We start from the raw sequence: 13,141 nt of genomic DNA, 5'->3' as shown, positions 1-13,141 counted from the left end.
CTTGTCACCATTGAAATAACTCCACCGAGATTAATATCCTGTCACCCTTTATTCACACACAGAGAATCCTTGACACTGATCCAGCTCTCTCAGAGCCAGAGTGAGAAGGATATCTGACACTCATGTTCTCATCTGTTAGCCAGGGCTCCTTGGATGGACAAGATTAACAGCCCCAATCAGGGAACTCATATTCTACAAGGTCCACCTAGCTGACTTCATTACAAACATGACAGAAAACATTTGGTGATATACACACCTTTCTAGAACAACATAACTACCTAATTTACACAACTGCACTTTCATCATTTGTCAAATCATCAAGTGCGAAATTGAAGTGACAATATTTGCATACAAAATCTAACTTTCACATCAGATTAAAAACAAACTACTGTGCTTGGGATTTACAATCCACTTAAATAAGACTTGTTAATTCAACTTTTAATTCTGGTTCTTGAGTATTGACCTTTGACTGATTGTTTTAAGTCCTGGGAGTGATATGAAAAAAGACATCTTACAGCTGAAAAATAAAGACAAACAGATTGGAGAGTTAAAATAATGCAATTGAACTGAGACAGTGTGACTTTTCATAAATCTCTGTCAAAGGTTTTGTGTAATTTATTCCAGTGGGAGACCTTTACAGCTCAAGTAGAAGCATTTTGTTTCCCTGTAATTGGGCAATGCCATCAAATCTCCCATGATCAAATTGACTGCGGTACTTTCTACTTTACAATAGTGATTACACTTCACATTCTTAGTTGGCTTTCAAGCACCTTGGAATGTCCTGGGTCGTGAAATACACTATATAAGGGAATCTTTTTCAAATTGTAGTAATCTTTCCTGAAAACTGGATGAAAATATTGTAGAATCTTGGTCTTCATTTCAAGTTAGTCCCTTTACCTTCAGAAAAGAGCAAGAAAGTGAAATGATTATGTATATGTAAGTTATATGGAGTACAATATGGTTAGCCTTGATTTATTTTAGAACATAGGAGCAGGAATAAGCCATTTGGCCCTTTGAGCCTATTCTGCTGGTCAGTTGAACCATAGCTGCTCTGGTTGTGATCTGAACTCTACTTTGCTGTCTGCCATCCAGTTGGCTATGACTCCCTTATCAATCAGGAATCAATCTAACTTGAATAAATTTGCTGTAGAAGAGAATTTCACATCGAGATGACACAGAGAGAAAGAAAGCTTCTGCTCATTATCCAACTTAAAAGAGTTATATCTTACTCTTAAACTGTGTTGCCCAATCCTAGTCTCCCTCAAGAGCAAATATCATCCCATCTACCAGCTCATCCAGTCCTCGCTGGATCTTCTATGTTTCAATACGATCGTCTTCATTTTTGTATTCTCCACTAAACGGTGAGGTGATGGTTTAATGGTATTATTGCTAGACTATTAATCCAAAGACCCAGTTAATGGTCTGAGGACCCAGTTTCAAATTTCATTGCGGCAGATGGTAGAATTTGAAGTCAATAAAAACCTGGAATTAAGAGTTTAATGACAACAATCCATTGCTGATTAGCAGGAAAAAAATCCCGACTGGTTCACTGATGTCCTTTAGGAAAGGAAATCTTCTATCTTTACACAGTCTGGCCTACACGTGACTCTAGATCCTTAGCAATGTAGTGTTAGCAATGTAGTTAACTGTCAACTGCCCTTTGGGCAATTAGGGATGGGCAGTAAATGCTGGCTCAGCCAATGACACGCTTATTCAGTGAATGAATTTTTTAAAAGTTCTATAAAGACGCAACCTATTCATCTTTGCTTCATAAGGTCAACCCTTCACCCCAGGAGTGAATCAAACAAACCTTTACTGAACTATTTCTTGCCCAATTATATCTTTCTTTCAAATAAGGAGACCAAAATGACAGATATGATCTCACCAAGGCCTTGCCCAGTTACTGTAAAACTTTCTTATTTTTATATTCCCTTCCCCTTGCAATAAACAGCAACATTCCCATTGCTTTCCTAATCAGTTGCTGAGTGACTAGTGTTCATTAAAGGCGCCATTCAAATAATCGTATCCAGGAACTGCTGCTGGTAAATGTGACTGAAGGGCAGGCACAACTGAATGGGAATTTAGAAATTTTATGTAGTGGAGGCTAAACTGAAAAGATCATTAAGATTGCACATGGGCTCATGCTTGTGCAGCATGTAATGCATGTGCTTGCAACAGTATGAGGCATATTCACGTAATGACGATTTAATTGAAACTTATGTTTCTATTTTAAATTTTATTTGAATTATTCTTTATTTATTAATGTTCAAATTGTGTGGATTTTAGTTGGTTTTGTTTCAGTTAAAGCTTTAAGAAGTAAAATCTTGCCCAGCACTTTTCTGCAGATGTTTTTCTTTAGAAGTTATTGGTCTCAGGAATCATAACAAAATTTGAAGAATAGTCCAATACAACTGATAATAATAAATAATAATAATAATAATAATAATATACTACCTAATAAACCTCTACAACTAATGCATTGTTTGAATGGCACACCATAACATATTTCTGAAACCAGAATCTGATTCAGTCATTTCACTGGATCCTCATGTTTTCAATGCAAAAAAGGCGGGAAATTGATTTGCACTTGAAAGATTTCCATCTTTTGAAGTGAATAGGTGTAAAATAATAAGTAAGAATGTTTAAAGTGGAAAATCCAACCAACATTTGGTCACCTATTTAGCCCAGGAAATTGTTTTAATGCTTTGTTTTAAATCTCTAAGTACTGATCAATTCACTATTAACACTTCAACTGTGCACTCAACTTGTTCCTTTCATCTTTTAAAAGCAATTACTTTCTTCACACGTTCAGGTCTTTCCATGTCACATGATCAAATAAAGTAAGTTGTTTACCTGGATAGAATTTTCAAATTTTCATTTTTTGTGTGGGGTGTTCCAAGATATACATTAGATGATCCCAATGTAACAACCAAGAAGACTAGCTTTTACCATATAACTGCAGTACAACAGGATTTAGATTTGGGTAATTTGTAATTTTTTTACAAAGTTCTGAGGATTTTTTCCTGAGGCAATTCACTCAGTGCGTTTCAATAACTCAACAACACCAGTCTCCAATATCTGCAGCTTATTCTCCCTTAGGCAATTCCTTACTCCCCTTCCAGTTTTGGATATCTTAATTTTTGTTTATGGATCTGAAAGAGTTAATACTGAATGGTGTCATAAACTCCACAATGTGGCCTTCTGGGCAAGGATCTTGAAAGAATGAGATATAACATTGGGTCCTTCTTAATGGGTCTATAACAATTTCTATTATATCAATGAAACCTGTAATTTGTTTGAGTATATCCTGATAACATATCAACGAGAAGAGGTTCTTCCAGTTAGAGCGAAGTATTTTTCTTTTACCATGTTAGACTGAGTAGGGCTTGTAGATCCCTGCAATTAAAGAGAATGGTGGCAGCAACCCTTACAGTATTGTGAGCTGGTACGTTCATATATCATTAATGATGCTTTATTAAAATTTTACTGGTAGTATATTAAGTGCAAAATTGTAGTCAGCATAATGATTTTGCGTTGGATTTGTAGTTCTTCAATAAATGAGATGAAAGAAAACAATTTTTAAAACTTTTCATTCAAAATCAGGTTTTCATTTTGCAGAAACAGCCCTGCAGCCAACATTTTGAAATTAATGACTCTTGCACGATCAGCATTTTCCTGCTTGCAGTGTGCCAACAGGCACTAACCTTGAATGGACATGATTTCCATATATGGGTAAACAAATGGCTTCCTTCAATGCTGAGCATTCACAACAAGTGCAGATGGCAAGCAGACATGGTAATGAATAGACCTCTAATTTTCCTAGCCAGCTATGAGAGATGCATTTGTTAGTGTTTTCTTCCATAAATTTAATAGGAATAGGAGCTAAAGGATCAAACTTGTGTTTTTATAATACTGTGCATCAGTGCTCCAATCGAACCAACTAGGCCTTAGAATAACATTTGATTTAGCTATAATTAATATATGAGAAAATATTTGACAGTATGACTAATTATTGGTTACCATTCGACTAGCTTTTTCTTCCACATTTCTTTATTTTTGAATTCAAATTTCACCATCTGCTGCATATCCCAGAACAGTAGCCTGGTGTAGTGGATTAAGAACTTAGTGACACCACTCCCTCCCTGCATCATAAACGGAGTCCTGCTGAGTCATGGATCTATAAATAGTTAAATGCAATGACTTTACATTAATATGGTTTCCAGTCCACATCTGTGAAAAACATCCAGATCCATTTTAACATTTATTCAACAACTAGAAATTGCAAAAATTAGATATTATATGGTACTTGAAATAAAATTTATCACATTCTAAGGAAGAAATGCTGCCTTGCTCTCATATAAATCAGATGGATACCTACTGTCATATTTATTGTTCTACAAATGTGACACAGAAAGAAAACGTGCGTCTATTTCTTGAGGTGTTCTTTTACAAAGTGTAAAGTGTAATTCTAGAATGTCTTACATTAGTTCACCAATTTAGAAACAGTGAAACTCTAGTATATATGGCCTAATTTTAATATTGGTTGTTTATATCCTTTAATATAAGAAAAATAAACACCGCAAATTTGACAAAAATGCCTCATAGAAACATCATAAATAGGAACAGGAGTAGGCCAACAGCCCTTTGAGCCTGTTCCGCCATTGAGTATGATCATGGCTAATCATCCAACTCTGTACCTTGTTCCTGTTTTCTCTCCATACCTTTTGAACGCTTTAGCCACAAGAATATATCAAACTTCTACACTGTCTCAACTTGTGCACAGTTGTGCATTTAGATGCTTGAACTTGTTTTGTTTGAACATGTCATGAAAATGCAACTTTTTTTTATAGAAAGGCACTTTTTGAAAGTCATACTTCTTAAAACTAATGTCTTGGACTCATTTAGTGGAGTCACCTGACAAAGAGTTTGCGGTTGTCAGGAATCAAGTTATTTGGAGATTATATATTTGGATTTCAGTTGGATCACAAGCTGCTGAGATAAGAAGCTAGCCAGCTAAGTTTCTCCTTTCTGAGAAACCTTTGTTTTTGAGTTCAATATGAGAACTGAAATCCTGATCTGGTTATCCAATAAAACATCTGAAAGAGTTCTTGTCAATTCCTGACTGAACTGCATCTGCAAAGGTCCCAGACAGAATTGTCTGACTCCCATGTGGGGCATCTGAAAGCCATCCTAAACATTTCATACTCTTATCATTTTCTCTTTGAGATCTATCAAACTCACTGACTCTCACAGTTACCTGGACTATATCCTCACACCCTGCTCCCTGTAAATACTCCATTCCATTCTCCCAGCTCCTCTGTCTCCATCACTATCTGTTCTGATGATGCTAACTTCTGCAACTGGGGCCTCAGAAATGTCAACCTTATCCCAACACTGTGGCTGACAGCCATGTTCAATCCATTTCTGCTCTTTCTTCCCACAACATTGTGGGGTACCCCCAGTCTTCACTTTCAACCCCACCAGCATCCATATCCAAAGGATCATAAGTTGCTATTTCTACCATCTCCAGCAGTATGCCACCATCAGACACATATTTCTTTCCCTTTCCTTGTTAGCATTCCTCAGGGACCGTTCCATCCAGGACACCTTTATACATGCCTCCTTCACTCCCAAAGTCTCCCCACACTCCTACAGCACCTTCCCAAACAATTACAGGTGTAGCACATGCGCATCTAATTCCTCCCTCCTCACTATCCAAGGTTCCAGACATACCTTCCAGGTGAAGTAGTGATTTACCTATATTCATTCAACCCATTCTATTATATTCACTGTTCTTAGTATGGTCTCCTCTACATTAGGGAAATGAATCACAGAATGGCCGACTACTTTGCGGAACAACTATGTGCTGTCTGAAAACATTATCCAAAGCTTCTAGTTGCCTGCTATTTCAACATATTTCAATGTATTCCTTGGCCAACATTGCTGTCTCAGGCAAGCTGTCCTGGGTGTAGCTCAGTACAACTGGAAGAGCAGCATCTCATTTTCCACTTGGGGGGCCTGCCGCTTTCAGACCACAATATCGAGTTCAATAATGTTAGGTCCTGAACATCTTCTTCATGCTCTTACTTACTTCCACATTCCAGGTCCTACCATCACAGGAGCTGCTACTTAGCACAGCCAACCCACTTTCACCTACTTTTGAACCCCATTAGCAGTTTTTCTTTCTCATTATCCAATTCTTTTATCTGTCTCTCTTTCCCTCTGGATTCCACCTCCACATATCACTGACTCCTTTACATCTCACCCCACCTTCAGCATTTGTAACACCTTTTCCTAGCCACTACTAGTTCTCAAGACCCGAAACATTAACTCTGCTTTCTCGCCACAGATGCTGTCAGTTCAGCTGAATTTCTCCAGCAATTTCTGGATTTCTTTCAGATGTCCAGCATCTGCAGTTCTTTGTTTTATCTTAATTACTGGCCATTTTGTCATATGTGCACATGTGTTGTGTGTGTATGTGTCATGTATGCGGGTCATGTGTATGTATTTACTTACATAGTTTTAACTGTGTTAACCAGCTTTGCATCTTTGCTGAGTAACTCTTGTTTTATAATAAATTAATAGATCCTTATTAAAGAAACTTGGTTAATGAATCATTTCATTCTGAACTTAGAAAGTGCATAATTATCCATATTGGTAACTGAGTTGTTAAGGTACATGTCATCAGTGGTGGGACTCGACACAGTCAGTGCATTTCTCCAACATTGCTTGTATCATCACATGAAATAGGTTCTGCATAAAAAACTGTCAGCAGCTGAAAAAAATGATGAAATTTATATGTGTATATTGTTAAAACGTGCATCTTCTGAATAATAAGAATCTACCATCTGTGGCAACTCATTGAGAGTTCAGTACAATGTCTAATTACTTGTTATCTCTAATCATTGAATATTCTAAGCATACATTTCAATTTGTTCTTCCATTTTCATCTTATTTGCATTCCTGGCCATTCCCACATTACAGCTATCCCCTTTTGAATATTCAGTTCATGATAGTTTCATCTTGAGGCTTTCATCCATGAACAATAAAGGATCACTATAAAGCTTCAAAAATTAACTTTTAAGTACACGTTGCTACTTCCTACTATTAATAGTATTTTAATTCTTCCTTCTCCTTATTCATTTTCCCTGTGCCACATAGCATTCCGTTAACTTCCTCTATCAAGTTCCAGATGACTGTGCACTATGCAAGCTGCCAGGAGGCAAAATGAGATTTTCATACTTTGTCGATAGGGAATGGATGGTTGTTGTTTGGCTCTGCTTGGCTGAGACTATACAGAAGCAAAATAACATTTTACCAATATTTAGTGGATCACCACACCCTTGACTAAATTAATGATAAGCCATTATAAATCAGTTGGAGTATTTTTTAAGTCATATAGTCTTTACCAGTCTCCTCTTTCATCTGTGTGAGATGATCCAGCTGTTGTTTGTCAATAGAATGAATAATGGACAGATATTTCAATTAGTAAGTTCTCACCCTGAAAATTTTATAATTTGACAGTCCATTCCTGACCCATCAAATGTAACCACAACAATAAAAGCAAGATTACAATCTCAGTCCTTTGAGAGTTACTTGTTAACCTCTAGTCTGTCTATCACAGTTGCCCTTTGTAGCAAAATCAACTGGAAAGGTCAAATTAATGTGGAGTTTGGAAAGTTCTTTAGAGCTTAGCAGACAACTATTGGCATTGGTAGAACAAATAACATTTTCAAAATTTTCAAAATATTCTTACCTCCATTTTAATATATTTATTCATACTTAGAAACAACATTTAAAATGGAGGCAGTTTCATAAGCTTACATAACTTACTTTTTCCAGTTTTTGAATGTGCAAGGTTACCATTGGCCTTAATGTTAACTCCACTTTCCGAGCTTCAGTCAGTGTCTGGGGAGTGTAGTATATGATTTACCAACTTATTACCTGTTTGACCTGGCCAAATGCAATGTTAAATTGCAGGAGATTTATTATTTCCTCCTCCCTTTCTTGCTCTTTCCTGAGCCAATCATACTGGTCAATTGACACAAAACTTCTGATTGATTCCTGATCATTAATACCAGCAACCTGCTTGCTGTCATTCCTGGACAGGCATTTGCTTACCTTATTGTTTCCTATCCTGTAGTTAAAATTGAGCCCAACATATGTTAGCCGATGGTTGTGAGTCATGAAGGGAAAGTGAGCATCAAGCTCATGCTTTGATGTAGCAGTTTGTGTCTCAACAACAATACAAAACAAAGAACAAAGAACAAAAGAGCAATTGAACAGACCCTTTGGCCCTCCAAGACTAGGCTGACATGTTTTGCCCAACCATTCTAAAACTGTCTTCACTTACAGGATCCATATCCATCTATTTCCTTCCTATTCATGTACTCATCCAGGTGCTTCTTGAAAGCTGCTATTGTGTCTGCTTCCACCATCTCCTCTGGCATTGCACTCACCAGGCACTCACTGCCCTTTGTGTGAGAAACCTGCTTTGCACATCTCTTTTAAACCCACCTGTCTGACCACGTGCACTTTGAACCTGCATCCTAGTAATTGGCCCCTCACCCTGGGAAAAAGTCCCATACTTTCCACTCTATCCATGCTATTCACAATTTTATGAAGTTCTATCAGGTCACCCCCTCAACCTCCTGTGTTCCAGTGAAAACAAACGCAGTCTATCCAACACTTCTTCATGGCTAAAATCCCCTATACCAGACAACATCCTGATAAATATTTTCTGAACTCTCTCCAAAGCATTTACATTATTCAGGTAGTGTAGTGACTAGAACTGAATGCAATATCATGACTGTACACAATAAAACTTTTCTAGCTGCTGAAAACATTTTGAGTGATAGTGTATACCAACAACATGAACAGGAGAGATGGTCAACAGATTATTCGATGTGGCTGCAATTGCATTGTTATCTCGCACGACATAACCTTCTAGGATGCTAATTTTGTAGGGATAAGCAGTTACATAACTTTCAGATTTGATCTTAACCTGTAGCGATATCATTGAGTTTGGACATCAGTTTGGGAAAACAATTTGAAGAAACATTCAAGTGCATATGGAAGTGCACATAGACTTCCTTTTGGTCAGACATTGTCACAATTTTTGATTAACCGATGTAGAACTCTATTATAAAGTAGTTCAGTATTAACAAGGCATGTGTAAGATAAGGATTTTAATAACCAGTAGCTTTTACTTTACAATTCTTTTACCTCATTAACTGTAAAGATTAATAGCAGCTACAAGAACCATTGTCAGAGCTTTCATTTGGTTCTGCTGTCTTTGGCCCACATGATGACAGTACTGATACATTAAAAGGCAACCATTTATTCTCAAACCTTTAAAACACTTTTTGAAAAAAAGAACTTGCAATCATAGTATAATTTGAAAGCAGTATGACTCTCTGAATTCCCATCCTTCAATCAAATGTACTGTTCTCAGTTAAAGCTCCCTTCACTTTTCCCCAGTGCTTAGCTCTAATAAGCAGTACAATGACAGTGGATATTATATGTCAGAGTTCCAAATTTAATCTAGATGCCATTAGACATGGAATCATTTTCTGAATGTCAGAGGAGTGGAATGATAGCCAAGTTTTGATTTAGTGTCCAAGCAAATCAAGTTGACTGAGTTATAAAATTATATTTAATATGGATTGAAACTTATATACGCTGGCTTTCGTGCCTAATCTAATCATATATTTAGTAGTTCCCTCACAGGCCACACTACCGAATCCAGGCTGTGAGACATGTACTGGGGTATTTCACTGACTTCCCTAACAATTACATTCAGCCCAATGACAGGCATGGTCCTTATCATTTATTTTTCAGCCAGGGCCCTTATTTCCTTCATGAATCTTCTTGGTTTGTAAAATGGATCAAATTGAACAATTCCAGATGCACAGACTAAAAGGACCAACAAGTATCCAACCATTTCTTGGACATCAATGGGAACTGTTTCAAGGAACAAGGAATGTGAAAAGTGTGTTGGCCATTCTAAGATACAGATATTTAGATATCTAGGATGGCCAGTAATTTGTGACAAAATCTCTGGTAAGTCATTGGAAATTAATGTTTAGCAGAGGGGGGAAAATATAAATATTGCATTTGCACTAGGGAACCTGACCTCAACTGATGTCAGAACTGAGCTACAGAAATGCAAATACAAATTAAAATTTATCAGACTTGAAAATCTTATTTAAAATAATCCAGAATATTTCTGTTGCTAATGACTCATCTCATGACAGAATCCTCAAACAATTATTGGCAGCTTAATTTGTTTGAAGAGACAATCTTTTGTGAGAACGTAGGATTTTGCTGAGTTTCAATTGGATTTGTGAGTACAAAATGCACAGGATCACTTACCTTTGTTTTCTACCTTGAAGTCCTCAGGAAGAAGGCTGTCCTGCCTGTTGCCAAGCACAAAGGCCAAGAAGGACAAAATGAGAGCATCCAGGATCCCAATTATTGCCAAGATGTAAGCCCAGCGAACAGAACATGCTCCCAAAGTGTACTTGTCAGTTTTGTCCCCACACATTTGTTTGACAGCATCTGAATCCCAGCCATCGGGGTAAATCATGCATCCCATTATCAGGCCAGTAGCTAAAGGGAAAATAACCTTCGTTACACATTTTTTTTGCAATATGCAATAGGAAAATATGCTGATCTACACAGTGATAGCATAATATTTAACATAGTTGACATTTTACAGAAATCCAAGTCATTTATAACAGTATATTTCAGTATGTTTGATTTTTCTGAAAGGCATCTTGTGAAGCCATTTACTGTTAGCATTGAAACAATTAACCCTTTAATAACACGATTGAAACATTCTTGCAATTTTCACTTTCTTGAATCTATGAAAGTGATATGGAAATCATAACGGACAGAAATATTAAAAGAGCGAGGGACAGAATTCAATATTTCTATTAAAGTTTAAGCAGTATACTAGTTTATTTTATATGCTGGCTTAGTAGTATTACTCATTATACCCAGAAGCAAAGTTCTGAAAGGAGATTATAGAAATCTCCCCAAAATCCCATTGCTGATACTACTGCTTATACCAGATTTCATGTCTGCCAAAGAACCCACATATACGTTAAGTGAGATAAACATTAAAACAAATAACATGTTCACAAAGCTGCTAGCAGAGCAATAGTATTCACTTTTAGGGAGATAAAATTGAAAGGGAGCAAAATTACACTAAATTTCTATGGAGCCTTAGTTAAGCCACATTTGGAGGAGTGTGAATATTTCTGATGTCAATATTAAATAAAATGGAAGCGCCAGAGAAAATGTAAAAACATTTACAAGGATAATACCAGAACTGGCAAGTTATAACAATCAGGTAAGGATGTATAAGTTTGGGTGATTTTCTTTAGAAAAGACCTGATAGGTGTCTTTAAAATTCTGAAGATATTTGATTAGTGTAGATAATATTTGCACTTTTGAGGAAGTTCAAACTGGAGGTCATGCATACTAGAAGCCATATTTTCTGGTCATTAAGAAATCCAATCAACAATTTAGGAGAAACCGCATTATTCAGTAGTTGAGATGTAAAATGCAAATGCAAAATTGGGTTTATGACAGCACCATGACATTTTGTAAACCCAGCCCTGCCTGCCAAGTACAATGGTGAACTCAATGGAAAGCAGCATCCCAGGCCCAAGCTGATAGTCCTTAAATTATATGGTACATTTTGGGAAAATAAAGAATGTTGCAGAGCAGGAATTTGTAATTTATTCCTCATAGAATCCCTACAGTTCGGAAGCAGGCCATTCAACCCCCTGAAGAGCATCACATCCTGACCCACCCAGTCCCTGTATTTCCCATTGCTAATCCACCTAACCTACGCATTCTTGGACATTATGGGCAATTTAGCATGGCCAATCCACCTAACCGGCACATCTTTGGATTTTGGGAATTAACTGGAGCACCTGGAGGGAATGCACACAGCTACAGGGAAAAAATTTACAAATTCCTCACAGACAGGGTGGAATTGAACCTAGGTCCATGGCAATGTTAGGTAGCAGAGCTAACCACTGAACCACTCACCTGTTTGCAGAAGGTAATGGTTCTAAGAAGGGTAATATTCATGCTACATTGGTTTCATAACCCTTTCAACTAATGTCTGGGTGGAGATTGGAGTTCTGCTTTAGGAGTGAGCAGATACGTCTGGATTAGCTCCCTAAGATCCAAATAATTATGACTGACTTGTAATGGAGTTGTTTTTATTGCTATACAATTCTCTGGCTATGATAAACACTATATCAGGGCTTTGGTGCAGTAACTGTCAAGAATAAGCATGAACCTATATATCTCAATTTTTGACCTGAGCGAAACTTGTCACATTGAAGTCTTGCTGCATTATAGTATAATATAATGTGAGGGGGTAAAACAACCACCCAGTGTTAGACATTACTTGGCATCATAAACCCCCAAAATCCCAAATTCAATTTAAAACATTTGCTGAGTTGGCTGATAACAAGCAAAGAGATCAGTTTAAATCGTAGATCGGACTTCACCAACCCAAGTCATGCATGTGGAAGCTGGAAATAATCTATACAGGTCTACTGACCACACCCTGCTGTTGGAAACTCTTTTCAGAAAGGCATGTTGTCAGCTTGATCAGGCTCCAGAGGCTGTGACGGGATGGCAAAAGGAGGAGTGTGTTTGTTTTTGTTTGATATTATCCTGATATTTCAAGGTTCTTCTGAAGATCGGCTACCCAGGGAAACTGCTGAGCACGATAGAACCCTTCCACAGTAACATGCAGGGAACAATGCAGCTCAACAGCAGCTCTTCTGAGCCCTTCGACATCTGCAGCGGCGTCAAAAAGGCTTCATCCTCGCTCCCACATGCTTTGGGATTTTGTTTTGTTGTGCTCCTGAAACATGCCTGTGGCACTGCAACAGAGGGGATTTACCTGCGCACTAGAACAGATGGTAGGGTCTTCAACATGGCCCCCCTCAGAGCCAAGACAAAAGTACATGCGGCACTCATCAGGGACATGCTGTTTGCCGATGACGCTGCAGCTGCAACATACACTCAGCAGGAACTCCAGTCACTGACAGATCGCTTCTCCCATGCCTGCAAGGATTTCGGACTGACTATCGGTCTGAAGAAGACGAGT

At 37.6% G+C, this 13,141-nt stretch overlaps 1 protein-coding gene across 1 annotated transcript in view; it reads right to left on the bottom strand.

Annotated features, from left to right (window-relative positions):
* Window positions 1-2,355: 2,355 nt before the first annotated feature.
* Window positions 2,356-13,141, bottom strand: part of LOC132828109 (LHFPL tetraspan subfamily member 5 protein-like) — a 141,879-nt gene continuing 131,093 nt past the window's right edge. Inside the window, exons 2-3 of the mRNA XM_060845019.1 lie at window positions 10,375-10,611; window positions 2,356-2,411 (exon numbers count right to left, since the gene is read on the bottom strand). Coding sequence (XP_060701002.1) covers window positions 2,356-2,411; window positions 10,375-10,611 — 293 coding nt within the window. The remainder of the gene's footprint in view (window positions 2,412-10,374; window positions 10,612-13,141) is intronic.

This window comes from Hemiscyllium ocellatum, chromosome 26 (genome assembly GCF_020745735.1).
Source record: "Hemiscyllium ocellatum isolate sHemOce1 chromosome 26, sHemOce1.pat.X.cur, whole genome shotgun sequence".
Lineage (NCBI taxonomy): Eukaryota > Metazoa > Chordata > Chondrichthyes > Orectolobiformes > Hemiscylliidae > Hemiscyllium > Hemiscyllium ocellatum.
Note: the sequence above shows the minus strand (reverse complement) of the source record. Positions and strands in the feature narration are given on the sequence as shown.